The following is a 17,501-nucleotide window of genomic DNA, read 5'->3' as shown; positions in this document are numbered from 1 at the left end:
AAGTACCTATGCAATGACTGTTGAAACCCACAGTGCCACATGTTGAATGGCGCAGCTGATGCTTTCCTTTAGCAACACATAAAGGTCACCGTGTCGGTGGAATCAGGATGTCCCAAAGTGCGATTATTTCTTGGGATAGTGTTACACGTACATCTCTCACTACGGATGGTTATGATTGAAGCCGTATACAGCTTTAATTGTGAGAACAAATTCGAATATTTTCCCATCCATTCTTTCTGTAGATGCCAATGGATGAGGGTGTAATTGAATCAGCAGAAATCATTCTCTGGAGCTAAATATAATACTGATACTCTTTTAGTTCAGAGAAAAATGTGTCCACAGTCAAGAGAAACCATTGTATATATGTTTCTTTTTCTTTCTTGAGCGAAAAACCTGGAGGAAATGCCATACTGCCGATTTTTGCTGGATGTTTGTTTTCATGTGTGTGAAAAATTGTGTGATGGGGTTGTTGTCCATGTTAGCCTAGTAAGTGATCTAGCATATGCATATATTCTGCTGTATCAAAGTGATTTAGAACTCGGAGAAACTGTTTGCGAAAATATTATGGTTCTAAAAATGGAGCCATGAATGTCCAGAATCTTATGCTTTGTTCTGCATTGTATCGGATTTTAGGAAACTCTTAATAGTCTCCATGCAATGTATTAGGAAACTCTTACTAGATTCCATTGCACAAGATGCTAAGCCATAAACTGCACTGTAGTTTACCACTGCACAGAACTTATTTTCTATGGATGTAGAACGGTGCAAAAGCTTGAACATGTATGATGCATCCATTTATTTTAGCACTTATAGCACAGTCGTGCATCCTCAATCAAATAGATTTAGTGTTGTCTAGTAGTGGATGTTCTAGTGGAGATTATTATATTTTTCCCCCTAAAAGTTGATGCCTAAGGTATTTATAACTGAAAATTCTAAACCTCGAAATGTTCCAATATCTGTCGGAACCCTTTCTTTGCATCAGAATCAACTGAGATTTTCGATTTTACAGTTTGCAGGAATTATCATTTATCACCACATCTGTCGTCAACCTTCAAATAGTTAAGTATCCTATGTTTAGGCTTCAATCAGGATGGGGGCAACTTGTACGGTCTCTGTGTCGTTAATATGCATCGCCCAAGTTGTTAACCTTTGTTAGAGGTCCTACCAATCAAGTTCAATGGATGCTGACGCTAAAGTGAGGACGCATTATATAGCTTGCTAAGATCCACCTACTTGATAATATAAAGAAAAATGTTCCTGCATTATGTAGCTAGAATCTCCCCATCTCGGTTATATAAACGACCGTGTCCAGAAGTTCCAAGAGACTGTTGTAGCAATGGGCAATAGAGCAGCTTTTGTGGTCGCGTTTCTCTTAAGGGCTATATATGGAGGCATGCAGATAGTAACCAAAAACGCTTTCAATGAAGGCATGAGCACGACTGTCTTTGTTTTCTATAGGCATTTAATTGCTATTCTGTTCTTGGTGCCGGTTGCTTTTGTTCTTGAAAGGTAATACAAGTCTTGTAACATATTTTTCTTACATACCACCTTGGGAATGGAATTGAGGCTTCTTTCTGCAGGAAAACTGCTCCACCACTTTCATTCAAAGTCTCTCTGAAGTTATTTGTGCATGCGTTATACGGGTAGGTGAGCTTGATCGTTGTCATTTTTTTTGGGAGGGCCAAATGATCGGTATTGACCTGCTACCAAGCTGCATAGATTTCAATGATAAAGCAGCAACAGTTTTCAGAGTCTTCATGTTCAACTGCATGGGCTCCAAAACCTTGTTTTTGAAGGTCCTATCAAAGATCTATGCTTGAACTACTATTGCCACCTCTGTGCAAAGATGTTATGCTTCCTCGTTCAGTCATTCGTCCATTAATCTCTCCTTTTCTTGGTGAAAGTGCAGTATTTGTTAATATTTCCTCCCAGTCTCATCCCATTTTTCTCTGTTATTTTCCCCTATTGTTATTATATATATACACTTAGTTTCAGCAACAATTAACAACAAACTAGCCTTTAGCAGCACATAGAACAGCGCAAGTTTTTCTACTGATAGTGGTAGATATATGCAGAACTTATCAAAACTGAGATATTTAAGTAGTCTCGATGGATTGTTCTGTTCATAACCAGCAGTATTTATGATTTCTATTTGTTCCACTTACTTGTACTTATAGCAGTCACTAATCATTTCATATCTTTTTTTATTATTTTTTTAGGATTTCTGGAGCAATAAACATATATGGCCTTGGTCTAAGTTATGCTTCAGCAACAGCATCATCTGCAATATTTAACTTACTGCCAGCAGTGGCTTTCTTTCTGGCTGTTCTTTTGGGGTGAGGGTTTTTATTTTGAAACTTGCATTTTTTTCTTAGGAAGGCTGGAATATTGGACCCATAATTTACATACTTGAGGATTATAATGTTGAACTAAAGCACGCACAGCGTAAGCTGCACCTTCCAAACTAGAGTAGATTTAGCTAATCAGTTGTTCAACCTATTGTATTATGTCCCATTGGATCCAGTCTTACACGAAATGGAGCTTATAAAGTGACTGTCAAACAAATTGATGATGGAAGTATTGATAGTGTCAAAAGCATCATACGATCACATGAACTTTTTAGTGAACCTAGAGCGATCTGGCAAACTTACGAGCTTTTAAAGTTTAGTAAAGGAGCCTCTTGCTATTTGCAATCTACCACAAATACTATGTATGATCTGTGTCTCCTTTGGACAAGTTAACTTGAGGAGGTGGACTAGATTAATTTTGGATATTCTTCGTTCTATATCTGGTAGGATGGAGACTTTGAACATGAAAAAGTTCCATGGGATTGCAAAAGTTTGTGGCATACTGTTCAGCCTTGCAGGCGTCGTTGTACTTGCATTTTACCAAGGACCTGAAATGAAATCATTCAACCACCACCATCTTTTTCATCACATAAGTAACTTTCATGGTGAGGCTACTGCTCATCCTAGAAGGACTTGGATACTAGGAATTTTCCTGACTACTTTATCAACTACATCTTGGGCTCTTTGGACAGTTCTTCAGGTATGAAAGTTACAGGAGTTTTTTTTTACAAGTTCAAAGAACATAATCAAACAGAACTGTTGGCTTGCTCATGACATTTACCTGCACAGTACTTGTTCTCAGGGGCCCATGTTGGAAGCATATCCATCTAAGCTGCTCAACACAACTCTCCAGATGATCTTTGCAACAATTCAATCTTTCTTTATCGCCCTAGTGGCTGAGAGAGATTTTGCAAAATGGAGGTTAGGCCTAGACGCACGTCTTATTGCTGTGGTGTACTCTGTAAGTTCAATATCTTCTCGATCAGATTCCGTTACCAGTGCCTCTTTATTTTTAGCTACAGATGAGCATTTAGTTTTGAACTTCTTATTCTTCGAAAAAAGGTGTTTTGTGAATTGCAGAAAATTAATAATACGATATAGAATTATCAACAAATGAAAGTTTCTAGATTATGTTTTCTCCTTGTTTATCCAAGTGGAACAAAGGTAATGGGATCAAACTGAGGCTCACTAATCTTTAGGACCTGTTTAGAATTATATTGTACATTCCCCTAAGCTAATGGACTGTTTTGAGTGCGAGGATTTCAACAGTTCCATTCCCATACAGATGTGATTATTTTTATATAGTAGAGCCTCACTTAAATGTGTCAGGACTCAAATAAAAATTGAAGTGTCTTTCGGTATCAGTACAATTAGCTAAGTTTCAGCACGGCTGACATTCTATCCTAACCTAATTTATGTTTTTTTATCCGTGTTGTTATATATATTCTGCACTTGTCTCATTGTGTTTTCCCAGTCACCAATACAGAAGTATATTGGTATTTTTTTATTAACCCTATAGTTTTATTAATGGAGGCGCATTTTATGTCCCATTGACGCTTTTCCCATATGACCATCGGTAGGTAGAGCACTACCAACAATATGAATGTGATGCTTGGTTGTTTGAAAGTGCTGAACACATCATGCAGGGCATACTTGTTTCTGGAGTTGCATATTATATGCAAGTATGGGTGATTGATAAGAGCGGACCTGTTTTCTTGGCCATGACAATGCCAATAACCCTGCTTGTCACAATAATTCTATCTTTGTTTCTCGGAGAAGCAGTTACCTTGGGAAGGTGGGTCTGCCCTCAGATTTCTTTTAACAATATAATGAAGATGATTTACGATTTTTAACAAGGAAGTCATCTTTTTTCCCAGCAGTATCTTAGGTGGAGTAATTATGGTTGGTGGTCTGTATAGTGTTCTTTGGGCAAAGAGATCTGAGCATGTAGTTGTCAGGAAGCAGCACATGGCTGCTCCAGTAGAGGCAGCACAAGTTTAGCTCATACTAGCGATTCTGTTTGTACATCAAAACTCAATGGCAGTTTCAGGCTGGTTTGTATTTTGTAGTTACTGATCAACTGAGAGAATTTTGAAGTTATGTTACTCTTCTATTTCCTGTAAATGTCATCTCTTGTTCAAGGTATCAAGGTTCAAACTAGTGTGTTATGCACTATTGGTGCAGTATTATATTGCACCTTTCCTTCTTGTGTCTCTATGTTACATAACACTCGAATGATGTGATGATAATCTATCGAGGAATTGAGGGGAGCTGGTAATTAAATGAAAAGAAGTAGTACTAATGGCTCGCAACAACGTGGAAAGTCCAGTTCAATAAACTCAGACTAACAAAAATAGTCGGGAACGAACGCTCACCACTAGCAATCACATTGGACAACAAAGAACCAGTAGCAACTACTGGCGATTTTCCCTTCCCAACACCGTCCGCTACTCCAGCAGGCAAACCCAGGACCGCCTGGTCAGGGACTGGTGGCGCGGTAGCCGATGGAGCCTGGACTGTCAGCTCAGGGGCTACTCCGGCATCTGTTGGTGGCACCTCCTCTGGCACCTTCTCAATAGACGCAACCTCAACACCCTGAGCGATCACAACTACTTCATCCGAAGTAGCCTCATCGTCACCAAGCGCCGCGTCGTCATTCTTTTGAGACAGATAAAGTGACCAAAAAGATTACAAGTTAAAATCCATCAGCTACGAGTACCCAGCTACATACCTTGGCACCCTGGGACTTCTCAGGTGGAGAAGTCGAGGTAGACTTAGCAGCAGGCCTCTTGCGGACTACTCGGCGTTTCTTCATGGGAGGAAAGGGCTCGTCTTCTAACTCCTCAACAACAGATTCTTCTTCTGATTGCGCCAGATAGCCAGCAAGGACTCCGGACTACAAGAACAAGTCGGTATTCAAAACAAATATCTCAAAAAGTTCAAAAAGTACAAGTCAAGTGAAAGGCCATACCACTTCTGGCTCATACCAAGCATCATACTGACAAAGCGCTGAAGGAATAACTGGCACTCCTTGATAGTTCCTGAAGAACTTGGCCAGCAACGCCTCCACATCATCATCAGAAATATCCTCAGCAGACATACGCGATGGATCGTTAAAACCCGAGTACTCACCCCCGAGTGAGCCCGTTTCTAAAGAGGCTGAACCCTTCTCTTGAGAAAACTGGCCGCCACATTAATACCAGTCAGAGCAAGTGCTTTCAACTCGGTAATCTGGTGCAGCAAATGGTCGAGTTCCAGGGTATCTTCAGGTTCGCTCACCCAATTCTCTGCGTGCTTTGGTGTGTGGCCAGTAACAACCGGCAAGCAAGGATTATGGTTCCCAATATAGAACTACCTCTTCTTCCACTCCCCATGGGAGTCAGTCAAGTTATAGTCAATATACGCACCCGAGCTCCTGAGTTGGAACCCGGCGCCCCCAAAGACCTCAGTCCTAAGTGCACTGGGCTGAGGCTTGCAGCAAAATAATTTCCTAAACAGTTGAAGGCTAGGCGGAACTCCCAAGTAAACTTCGCAAAGGTGCACAAAAATTGACATATGCAGTACATCATTGGGGTTCAAATGTACAAGTTGAAGCTTGTAATACTCGAGGATACCTCTGAAGAAGTCGGAGGTGGGCACTACCAACCCCCTCTCCACAAAGTGTGCAAGCATCACCGTTTCATTCGGATGTTCCTCGAACTGCCACGCATTCGCAAAAGGCGCCACTCGAGTACATCCTTTGGCTGCAAAAGCTTCGCATCAACAAGCGCCTGAACGGCCTCCTCCTTCATCACAGAATGCTGCCACGTCGCTCCGGGTGGCGGCGGTGCAGTTTGATTCATCGGCCCCACCTTTGGCACCAGCAACACCAGCTCCTTCCCCTTCTTGGACTTCACCTTGCCCGCCGCTGGAGCCTTGCCTTGAGCCTTCTCGGGTTTCTTCCCCATCTTCTTGGTGCGCATCCGCCGGCTTCACCCGCAGCAAAATGCACTCAACCTCGGATCTCTCTCAGAGGAGCAGCAACGGCGGCGGCGGCACTAGACAATCACAGCGGAGGAAAACTGATGAGGACATCCCAACCATGCAGGCCTCACCTACATCGCCGACCTCCACACCGACCATGCCGAGCACAACTACACCAGCCCAAGTCTTTAAAGGACCAATTACACGTAGTCGAGCAAAGGAACTACAACAAGAGGTGAATGCACTACTTTGTGAAGTTCATTTAAATATTAATGAGAATTATACACTTCCTAAGTCGAGTACATTGCTATTACTCAGCTTTACCACGGAGGATGATAAGAACACACAAGGCAATGAATACAAAGAAGAACCACGTTCAAATTCGTCCAGTTCTGCAGAACAGTCTGAAAGAAATAATCATAACTTTTGATTCCCAAAAGCTATGAAGGTCAATGTGTACTTGTTGGAAAACTCTTGAAGTCTAGTTTCCATTGACAACAACCTCAACCAGTTTGGAGAAACCGTTCTGGCGCCCGACCAGTTTTAATGCATACTGGTCAGAAGCTCAATAGCCTGCATGAAGCTAAAGTTGCCGTGTAAAACTGTACCAATGTACAAGATTTTGTGGAACATACTACACATGGTGTGAAAGTGTATCAAGTTAAGTTTCCAACGCAACTAACGACACGTCATTTGGACTTCCCAAGAAGGAGTTATGACCAAAACATTGAAGACTATGCAGAAGACCAACAGCCACGTGGGAACAACTCAGGAGCTCTTGATGACTAACTCTTCATTTCTATCTCGTGTTTATACCTATCTAGGAGGGCTGTTCCTAGTATAAATATCCCTGTACTCCTAAGAAAATTAAAGACTTTTGATAATCCAAATACAAACCCCTCTGTTCAGCTGTGTGCTAACAAATTCAGAGAGAGATCTCTACCCTTAGCTCCTGGTCCATTGATTCCAGGTTGCGTAGGTTGGTTTCTTTGAGAGTGTGGTTGGGCGAATCCTTGGTTCAGGTTGCCGTATAGAGACTGTGGTTGGCTCCTTGTGCACGTCGTTAGGTTGCACTAGTTATTGCTGCTTGCAGCAAGTTATCGGCCGTTCTTCGGCTAGTTATCAAGACCGGGATCCTACATCGTAAAGATCGGGACTAAGACCCCATCATCTGGTACCAGAGCCTCAGTTGCCATGGTAGGAATTTCTTTTACCCTTAGCTAAATATATTTTGTGTTCGTCCTATCCACTAAAAAGCCAGAAAAATATTTGCCATAACCCTTTGATTCAATCTGTCATTTTAGTGAGTTTTGATAAGTTTCTGTCCATTAGAGTCTTTGTTTAGTTGCTGATCATATCATCTTTTTGTGTCCTTTGTGCCTATCATATCTCAAAAAAAAAGGAAGAGAAAGAAAGTTGCAAAAAAAAAGTGTTGAGAAAAGTTAAATAAAAGAGAGAGAAAAGAAGTGTTGAAAAGAAAGAAGAAATATCAGATTGTTGATGTGCACAAGTGTTGAACGTACACCACAAGTTGCTTTGGTTACATCAATCATATCTCGTGATCAGCACTAGGCATTGGATCTCTAGTTTGGATTGTTACTTATCTTTACAACAACTAGAATTCAGATTGCATTCCTTGTGAATCATTCCCCACCAAGCTCCACTTAAAAGCCACCGTCATAGGAACACTGATCTTGTATTCGCTTAACCATCACTCTCGTGATACCATCGCGCTTTGGCCCTTCTGTAATCCGTAGGAATTCATAAGAGCTTCAGTTGGTAAGAGAGATGAGATTGTGAGTTTCCACATATAACTTCCTATTCCACATATATTTGTTGCTTTGCTGTCATTAATTTCACAGGAAGATGAGTGGTGAAGATCAGATTGAAGATTGTGTCACCATGACACAATTTAACGAGTTGAAGCAAAGCATGGAAGAGTTAACGAATAATTTTCAAGCACTTATGGCCCGTTTGCAAAATCCACCTCGTGATAATGCAAATGGAAGTCATCATGAAGAAGAAGTTGATGAAACGGAAGAAGAAGCTGCTGCTCGACCTGCAAGAGAACAACAAAGACGTAGAGAGCGAGCTGCTGCAAATGCAAGAAGACCTCCACTTCCAGGACGTGGAAATGGTGGTAGAGGTGCTAGTCGTGGCCATAAGAGAGGTCTTGAACTAGAGGGAAGTGGGAGTGAAGAGGAAGAAGACAATGAGGTTGATCAGCCCCATCATGATAACCGTCGACGTCACCACGGGAATCGTGGGCGTAATCAGCCCAACGAGGAGAGGTTTGGCAAGTTAAAATCCACCATGCCCAAGTTTGATGGCGGGTCTGACCCTGAAGCATATCTTACATGGGAATTGAAGGTGGATAAAATATTTTGCTTGCACAACTATTCTGAGCAGAAGAAGATGGCCATGGCTGCTCTTGAGTTCGATGGTTATGCTCTAATCTGGTGGGAGCAAATGCTAAATGATAGAGAAGAAGCTGGCTAAGGTGATGTCTGTTCATAGGCTGAAATGAAGAGAGAAATGAGGGCAAGATTTGTCCCCAAACATTATCGTCGTGATCTTTTTGACAAGCTACAGAATCTGAAGCAAGGAAGCCTTAGTGTTGATGAGTATTATAAAGAAATGGAGAAGGCAATGATTAGAGCCAATGTATATGAAGATGAAGAGCAATCAATTGCACGTTTTATGTCAGGACTGCATCGTAATATTCAGCGTATTGTTGAACTTCAGCAATACCGCAATCTTATTGAGTTGGTCCATCAAGCAAGCAAAGCTGAACGACAATTGCAGCAGGACATGAAGCCCAATAGAGGAGTATCTTTCAGCTCGAGAAGTGCCCCAAGTGGAAGCAAATTCACACCACGAGGTAGTGCAAGTAGAGGTTCAACTTCCAACTCAAATGGTGGTACATGCTGAAGCAATTTTAGTGCTTCTAGTGCTAAAGAGTTGGCTGCTCCAAATGAGAGGAACAAATCAGCAGACTCATCATCTACTTCAGTGGGTTCTTCCACCAAGAGTAGTGGGATTCAATGCTTCAAGTGTGGTGGTTGTGGTCATGTTATAAAGGAGTGTCCAAATAATCAGACCATTATTGTAAATGACCAAGGAGAGTATGAATCTGCTAGTGATAAAGAACTGAAAAGGTTGAAGAGGAAGGTAATCTGGAGCAGGACATCTGTGAATTTGAAACTGGAGCTGCTCTTGTTGCAACTTAAATTTTGAGTGTGCAAATGAGTGAAGCTGAAAATGGACAGCGGCACAATCTTTTCCAAACCAGAGCCAAGGTTGAAGACAAGGTGTGTAAAGTAATCATTGATGGTGGAAGCTGCCACAATCTTGCTAGCAAGGAAATGGTTGACAAGCTTGGTTTAAAGCTGCTGAAACATCCTCATCCTTATCATGTGCAATGGTTAAATAATTCAGGTTCAATTAAGATTGCATATAGAGTGAAAATTCCTTTCAAGATTGGTGAATACATTGACATTGTGGAGTGTGATGTGGCACCCATGACAGTGTGTCATATGCTGCTAGGAAGACCATGGAAATATGATCGGTCCTCTCTACATTGTGGTCGGACCAATCAATACACCATCAAGTGGAAGGGCAAGGAGTTGATTCGTAAACCCATGACACCGCAGCAAATCCTCACTGAGCACTTACAAAAGAACTCCAATGTGAGGAATGAGAGTGGAAAAGAAGGAGAGAAAAAGAATTCGAGTGCCCTCCACAAATTGGTGAGTGAGAGCCACAAGCTAAACATGAGAGAAAACAAGAAACAAGAGGGAGAGAATTTAGTGATGATGACCACCAAATCTGAAATGAGAGATGTGAGGAAAAACCCAGACCAAGTATTGATCATACTTGTGTGCAAGGACACATTGCTTTCAGCTAACGACTTAACATCTGTCCCTAGTGTTGTTGCACGTGTGTTACAGGAATATGAAGATGTTTTTCTAGAGGAGGCACCTGCTGGACTTCCTCCCTTGCGTGGCATTGAACATCAAATTGATCTCGTCCCTGGAGCTGCACTTCCAAACCGTCCAGCATACCACACCAACCTTGAAGAAACAAAGGAAATTCAAAGGCAAGTACAAGACTTTTAGATAAAGGTTATGTGCGTGAAAGTTTAAGTCCTTGTGCTGTCCCTATGATTTTGGTGGCAAAGAAAGATGGTTCCTGGAGGATGTGTGTGGACTGTAGAGCCATAAATAACATCACTATTCGATATCGTCATCCTATTCCTAGGCTAGATGATATGTTAGATGAATTGAGTGGATCTATGATATTTTCTAAAATTGATTTAAGAAGTGGTTACCATCAAATAAATTAAAGTAACCCATGATCTTCATCTCAAATAACCCCTTAAATTTGCATCTAAATTGCCCACCACTAACATTATACTCACATATGCCATTATTAAAAATTTGAATCCAAATTACCTTCATTAAAAATATACCCAAGGTACATCAATATATGATTTTAAATTATCGGTTTCTTACACTATTGATATATCGAGTAGCTGTGGACTAGGGGTACGCGGACTGACTGTGGGCCCGCTCTTCGATCTGTGCATTGACGACGCGGATACGAGCCCGGATCCGCGGAGTGGCTCCAAATCTGGAAGATTTTCCAGGTCGGTGAAGGCAGCCCCCAGGTTAGCCCAGTAATTCAATATGCTGATGACACACTTATCGTGATGGAAAGCAATGAAGCCCAACTGCAACTGCTTAAAGAGATTCTAGAAAATTTTGTAATAGCATCTGGTTTGAAAGTCAACTTCAGCAAATCAATGATAGTCCCAATTAACACTCCAGGAGAAACAATGACATCTCTAGCAAACATTCTAGGTTGTGTGATTGGATATTTGCCATTCACATACCTAGGAATTTCATTGGGAAATACCAAGCCCTTAATAAAAGACTTCATGCCTTTAGTCAAAAAGTGTGAGAGCAGACTCCTTATTACATCCAATTTACTTCATCGGGGAGGAAAGCTAACCTTAGTGAATTCTGTAATATCCTCCTCCCCTACTTTCCTAATGTGCTCCATGAAACTTCATAAAATAGTGTTGAGGCAACTTGATAAATACAGAAATCATCTACTTTGGAGAGGATCATATCTAAATGCCAAGAAACCTCCCAAAGCTGTATGACCAATGGTATGTCTACCAAAGGAAGAAGGAGGATCGGGAGTAACTGATCTTAAAGTGCAAAATGAAGCTCTACTACTAGAAAACTTGCACAAGTTCCTAAATCATGAAGACCTGTCTTGGGTTCACTTGATATGGAACAGTTACTATAACAATGATCAGTTGCTAGGGATAAACAAGAAAGGATCTTTTTGGTGGAGGGATATCATAAAGCTATTAGATCGGTATAAAAGAATAGCAATCCCTGGTCCTGGGAATGGCAAATCAATTTCACTGTGGGATGATCTATGGTGTGGCTCAGTTTTAAAGCTTACTTTTTCGGAGCTCCATTCTTTTGGAAAGAATAAAGGCATCACCCTACACAAGGCAACATCTGTATCTACCTTCCATTCTCTCTTTCATCTACCACTTTCTACTAAAGCTTATAGTTAATACAACTGATTACGAAACTTAGTTCATCACATGTATAATGCTAGTTCAGAAGATAATTGGACATACATATGGGGAAATGGTCTATATATTCCGAGTAAGGTATACGGAACAATGAAGGGTCATATGCAAATCCACCCAGCATACAAATGGCTATGGAAATGCAGTTGTCAAGTAAAACACAAAGTCTTTTTCTGGCTCCTTCTGAAAGACATGCTTAATACAAGGGAGTTACTTACGAGGAAATCTATGCAACTACCCTATTACACATGTGTATTGTGTTAGAATAATATAGAGGAATCTGTCTTGCGTCTGTTTCTATATAAGCCCCTTCTCCAAATAGTGTTGGAATTTGATTGGTCTGTAGGTTGATGACAATATGACTAGATATCAAACTCTGAAATCTTTTAAACTTCAATTAGCACAACCCTTCTTCATGGAGGTGATAGTCATCATGTCCTGGAGTATATGGACAACAAGAAATGATTTAATCTTTGAAGATCAACAGCCACAATACAAAGATGTAAAGAAATTTTTAGAGAGAAATTCTCCAGAGTTTTATATAGGGCAAAGGCAAAATATCATCCGGCAATAGGCTCATGGTTATAGTCTATTTTGTAATTTTTCTTTTTTCCTTTTTCTTGTTCTTGACTCTGATGTAAATTTTTTTCTTTTAATATATAAATGTATTTTTTCTTTTAATATATAACTAGTAGGGGCCTACCCTCTTTTAATATATAACCTAGTAGGGGGCCTCCTGTTCCATTAAAAAAAGAACTGGAATTAAAAGCTCCGGTTTGCAAACCAATTAAAAGCAGCAACGGCAAGATAAAAGTTGACTATCATGCACAAGATAAAAGGTGCAAGGATAACTGGAATTTCGGCATCTCAGTGCTTTTACCAAGGAGCCATATTATTCGCCCTCTCCATATCGAATAGGACCGGTAATTGTGGAACTTTGAATATTTGGTCCATCTTTTGTAGATGCTCCACTCAGTCATCTGCTGCTGGTAAATGCTTTTTCACTGATGCCGCCTCTGCAGTTGCTTCTAGAGTGGCTAAGCTGTGTTACTCAAATATAGGATGCTGTTTATTTGGATACCGACGTGGTTTTTCTAAATGTAGTTTTCACCACTGTCTTCATTAAATTAGACCATTATATTAAGGTGCTACGTCCCGATATCTACATAACTAATTAGCGTGCAAAATGACATGATGTCAAATATCATGTCATAGCAAACTACACAACACATAACTTGATCTTCAGTTATGGGCCTACTATGGCAATACTTGGATCACGAGAAAAGTTGTCTAAAACAACGCCGCCAACAAGAAAACAGTGTATGCGTGCACCATCACGGCCATAGTTCAAACAGTAAAGCATAAATCATAGATTTTTATATATGAATTATTCAAACCAGTCCATTCGACAAGGCCATTGCTAGGTGCAACTAATGTCAGACCTAGAGATTTCTTCTTGAAGACGAGTAATCGGTACCACTAAATCCAAATCCCTTTGTGCTGTGTCCCCTTCTTTCCATGGCAATGCCGCCGTACCACCCAATTCATGAAGAGAAGACGCTTTTCAGGACTTTGTGCTGTGCTGCTAAAACAGAACACAAGATGTATCCTGGAATGGGATTTTCCTCTGCCATCCACTCATCCATAACCATTCCTTTTCAAGCACGAGCAGTACACAAAATCATGTCCCAATCTGTTATTCTCAGATGATATGACCATGGTCCTCTCTTCCTCCTTCCCTTTTGGACAGACATGAAGTGTTGACCAGAACCTCCCAATGTTGGTCCGGAACCAGAGGAGCAAAATTAGGCAGCTCACAATAGCCCACAAACGAGCCTGCTATCGTCATGGTTCATTGCACCATCTCGTTATCCTCACTAGCCTTGGTGATACATTCACACGATTCCATCCTAGTTCAAGTGCCACTCTTCGGAATCAGGCAGTAGATCTATAGCTGCTAGGATGGGGCGTAGAGAGAAATGTACAACGCGCGCGCATATGTGATAGAATTTTAAAACCGTTAGCCCAGCCTCCATGCCTGACCCCCATGCATGCTGAACTTCTTGAGCCTGCCATAGAACATGACGGCCATGAGCGTGAGCTTCCCTTCCCTGCTCCACTTCCCGGAGAAGCCGACCCAGGCGTCCCTGCAGCTGCCGTCGGGCTTCACTTGCCTACCGCAGCTGTACCCGGTGCTGAATCCCACGTTGCCATACGCACTGCCACATGTTATATTACAGTGGTTTGGTTGAGCCGAAGATCCATTATTTTTCTTGGAACGAAGATGGAATAATATTGCCTGACATTTTTTGACGTAATAATTAAGCACCTGATGATCTCGACGACGATGTTGCGGACGCTGAAGTTGATTGGGTCGTCGGCGATCTGCCGCTGCTCGGTGATGCAGATGACGATGATGAAGATGGCGAGGCACGAGAGAGGCGACATGAGCAGCTTCTGCCAAATATTTTTGCTGGTGGTGGTCTTGCTCTTCTCGTCGGACTGTGCCTCCCTATGCTGGTGGTCGTCTTCCACCGGCACGGGCAAAAATGTGGTGTAAGGTGGTAGATACCTGCAGACCAAAGACAACATCCGAGTAAGCTTTGTTATGACTCCATCCATTCCAAATCATAGTTTACTTATTATTATTCTAAATCAAACTTTAATCAAGTTTATAGAAAATATAATAACATCTAAGAGACCAAAAAAACTGCACTATTAAGATATATTTTGTTGTGGGTTCAACAAAACTAATTTGATGTCTTAGATGTTTTTTATATTATGGTCAAAGTTAGAGAAGTTTGGCTTAAAACACTAAGGTGAACTATAGTTTGGAACGGAAACAGCATAGGTAGGTGTCTGTTTTTTTTCCTCAAGCGATCAATCCTGGCTCTAATCCGAATCCAACTAGAACTGTCTAATGTTCAACCTCAGCTCGGAGCCAAACCGCTCCTTCCTCGGTCACACACGCGGGCATTTTTTTGACCTATACGTCCCGTCCACGCACTTCCACCCATCTCAGCTGCGTCTCCGCCGCCCTGATCTGCCCTGAACCTGCTTCGCTTTCCCCAGTCCACTGGCAATCCTCCGCCACCCTCAGCCACCGGCACATCCGCTAGCTCGCCGTGCCACCCCCTCCCTCTACCTGCGGACCAACCCGTTTTTAACTTCGGCAACCATGGAAACCTTCCCCTGGCAACCACCCACCCCTAACCTTTCCGGCCACAAACCTGACGCCTGAAAATTGGTCCAACTTCAGGCCCCTGGTACTGAGAACATAGTTTCTCAGCGTGCTTAAGCATGTGTCGTGCATGGCACAATGATTAGCTTGCAGGGTTAGCAAGTAGTACTATATATTTAGTAGTGGAACATAATTAAAACATCTAACCATTTGATCTCTGGACATGTTAGTGGACGATGAGCACATGCAACTAATAATAAACATGATGAACTATAACTAGTAGTGCCATGCATATAAGTATTAGCATATATGTTACTGCGCATCATAAGCCTTAACACTGATCTTTCGATCGTCGTATCATACTTACGTACGTACATCATAACCACATAGAGCACGACGACGGCGGACGACACGGCGGCGAGGTCGACGGCCATCTCTCCGGAGTGCCGCGAGTTGACCGACATGAACAGCGCCGCGACGAGCTTCTGGGACGCGGTGAGCCCCCGCAGCCCGTCGGAGCCCCACTCCATGGCGCAGAAGAGCACCAGCTGAGCCGCCACGAGTGCCGCTACGGTGAACGCCAGGTGCCACGTGCGCGCAGCCGGCAGCAGGTGGTCGTACCCTATGGTGGAAGTGGCGGCAGCTCGTCCAGGTCCTCCTCCTCCTCCTCCGCTGACCAGCAGCTCGCCGAGGTCTCGCCTCCTCGTGACCCTCTCGAGCGCTCCAATGGAGAGCCTGAGGAAGACGGGGAAGAGCGTGTTCCCAAGGAGGACGTGCGGCATGGCCAGGAGGAGCATGCCCGGGTAGGACTTGAAGGACACCATCCCCTCGTTCGTTGGCACGAAGCCGCAGTTCGCGAACGTCGAGACGACGGTGAAGATGGAGAAGGTGCTCGGGTTGATCTTCTTACCAATGAGCACCTCCCTCGCGCCGGTGACGGCGCTGAGGTAGATTAGCATGAGCGTGTAGCCGGCGAGGTGCACCACCACATGGTACCCCAACACCACAAACATTAGCATCCTAGTCCTAGCAATGGATGTGAAATCAAGGTTGTTCTTGAACCTTGTCTCCATTTGTTCTAGTGCGGCGACGGCAGCTGGGGCTCCTCCTCCCATGGTTCTGAGCTCTAAGCTAGGCGATGGCGGCGGTGATCCGTTATTACCGTCGAGATCATGGGGTATTTGTGTTTCTCTCTTCTTGAGCTTGGTGTAGGTGAAGTGGAGGCCGAGCATGCTTGTGAACACCTCGCCGCCGAGGAGCATCAGGAGGGTCACGAGGAGGAGCTGGGAGTTGGAGAAGGATTCCATCTCGACGGCGACCATGCTCGACACTGTCGTCGCGGACACAGACGTGAAGATCAGGTCCAGGCCCGAGGGTGTTGGGACCGCGCTGGTTTTCATGGGCAGGGCTTTTAGCATCATGAAACCGAAGAGGGAGATGGAGAGGAAGTACACGAGTTGGATCCAGAACGGGTGCACATGAAAGAGCAAAAGGTGGTAAAACCTTTGAGAACAACTACTACTACTGGGGACGTGCCAAAGACCCATAGTCTCTATGGAGTGTTGCGTTTTGACTTTGTTGTGAAGCAATCAGACAGGCTATTTATAGAGAGAGGTACGGTGGTGGTCGCTGGTGGCCGCTTGGAGTCTTGTGCATGTGTGAGGGAACTAACTGGAATGCTTATCATTGATTGTGCTCAATGCAATCATGCAAGTGCACTATGGACTCTAGAATGCATATCCTATGATACAATTTTCAGGATTTCCCCAACAAATTAGTAGAATTACATATTTTCTGGGAACAACAATGAAATGTAGAGCCCAAGCTTTACGTCGACGTCACCAGTATCAAGTAGCAGCAACGTCCCCCCCCCCCCCCCCCCCCCCCCCAAACACACACGCACACAAAAAAAAAAAAAACAACGTAACCAGTGATATTGTCAAATTCATACAGTGCCAAGTCTCTAACAAGGTCAGGTCTACTTTAATTCTCTCACATTTGTAGCAGCACAAGACGTAGAAAACAATGTTGGCAAAGCAAAAGTATTCATGCTGTGCGACGAAGTCAGATAGATGACACATCTCTGTAGAATTAATAAGTACGTACGCCATACTTTCGTTATATATTCATTCATGATGATTAGGAAAAGAAGTTGACTGGAGCTTGTTACTTGATATAATTCATCAGAAGATTAATTTACAGAAATGGCACTCTTCTCACAAACTGAGCTGAGCATACAGTTGGATAGGTACCTTGCATTGTGGCGGCACCAGTACTTGTATTTTTTCTAGAAATTAATGGCATGATGATTTTAGCGTGATAGGCAACCTGCCAGTAACAGTAAATAGATGTTTTCCTCAAAAAAATAACAGTAAATAGATGTTCTGGGAGGCCA

The 17,501-nt window shown here is 42.7% G+C and overlaps 3 protein-coding genes across 7 annotated transcripts; 2 read left to right on the top strand and 1 right to left on the bottom strand.

Annotated features, from left to right (window-relative positions):
- The first annotated feature begins 1,282 nt into the window (after positions 1-1,282).
- Positions 1,283-4,466, top strand: LOC101765566 (WAT1-related protein At5g64700). Of its 2 annotated transcripts, none has more exons than XM_022826539.1 (7): positions 1,283-1,509; positions 1,581-1,643; positions 2,220-2,336; positions 2,796-3,048; positions 3,151-3,309; positions 3,995-4,143; positions 4,226-4,466. In XM_022826539.1, exons 1-7 carry the CDS (start codon positions 1,337-1,339, stop codon positions 4,347-4,349), a joined length of 1,038 nt encoding a protein of 345 aa, XP_022682274.1. In that variant the 5' UTR covers positions 1,283-1,336; the 3' UTR covers positions 4,350-4,466. The 2 variants fall into 2 exon arrangements, with proteins under 2 accessions (XP_022682274.1, XP_004968911.1); XM_004968854.4 differs by having other exon boundaries at positions 1,287-1,509; positions 4,229-4,466.
- A 4,368-nt stretch (positions 4,467-8,834) lies between these two features.
- Positions 8,835-10,429, top strand: LOC111257333. Its single transcript, XM_022826674.1, has 3 exons — positions 8,835-9,192; positions 9,271-9,482; positions 9,581-10,429. The coding sequence occupies exons 1-3, from the start codon at positions 8,835-8,837 to the stop codon at positions 10,427-10,429; spliced, it is 1,419 nt and encodes a 472-aa protein (XP_022682409.1).
- Positions 10,430-12,079: 1,650 nt separating this feature from the next.
- On the bottom strand, positions 12,080-16,687 carry LOC101764204 (cation transporter HKT8). Of its 4 annotated transcripts, none has more exons than XM_022826464.1 (3): positions 15,474-16,687; positions 14,255-14,497; positions 12,080-12,363 (listed from the first exon to the last, which is right to left on the bottom strand). In XM_022826464.1, the coding sequence occupies exons 1-3, from the start codon at positions 16,651-16,653 to the stop codon at positions 12,323-12,325; spliced, it is 1,464 nt and encodes a 487-aa protein (XP_022682199.1). In that variant the 5' UTR covers positions 16,654-16,687; the 3' UTR covers positions 12,080-12,322. The 4 variants fall into 4 exon arrangements, with proteins under 4 accessions (XP_022682199.1, XP_004968910.1, XP_004968907.1 ...); XM_004968853.4 differs by having other exon boundaries at positions 15,482-16,687; XM_004968850.2 differs by lacking the exon at positions 12,080-12,363 and adding an exon at positions 13,249-14,144 and having other exon boundaries at positions 15,482-16,687.
- Between the last annotated feature and the right edge of the window lie 814 nt (positions 16,688-17,501).

The sequence above is a fragment of the Setaria italica genome, chromosome V, assembly GCF_000263155.2.
Source record: "Setaria italica strain Yugu1 chromosome V, Setaria_italica_v2.0, whole genome shotgun sequence".
NCBI classification, from domain to species: domain Eukaryota; kingdom Viridiplantae; phylum Streptophyta; class Magnoliopsida; order Poales; family Poaceae; genus Setaria; species Setaria italica.
The sequence above is the reverse complement of the archived record's forward strand: the minus strand, read 5'-3'. Positions and strand labels throughout refer to the sequence as shown.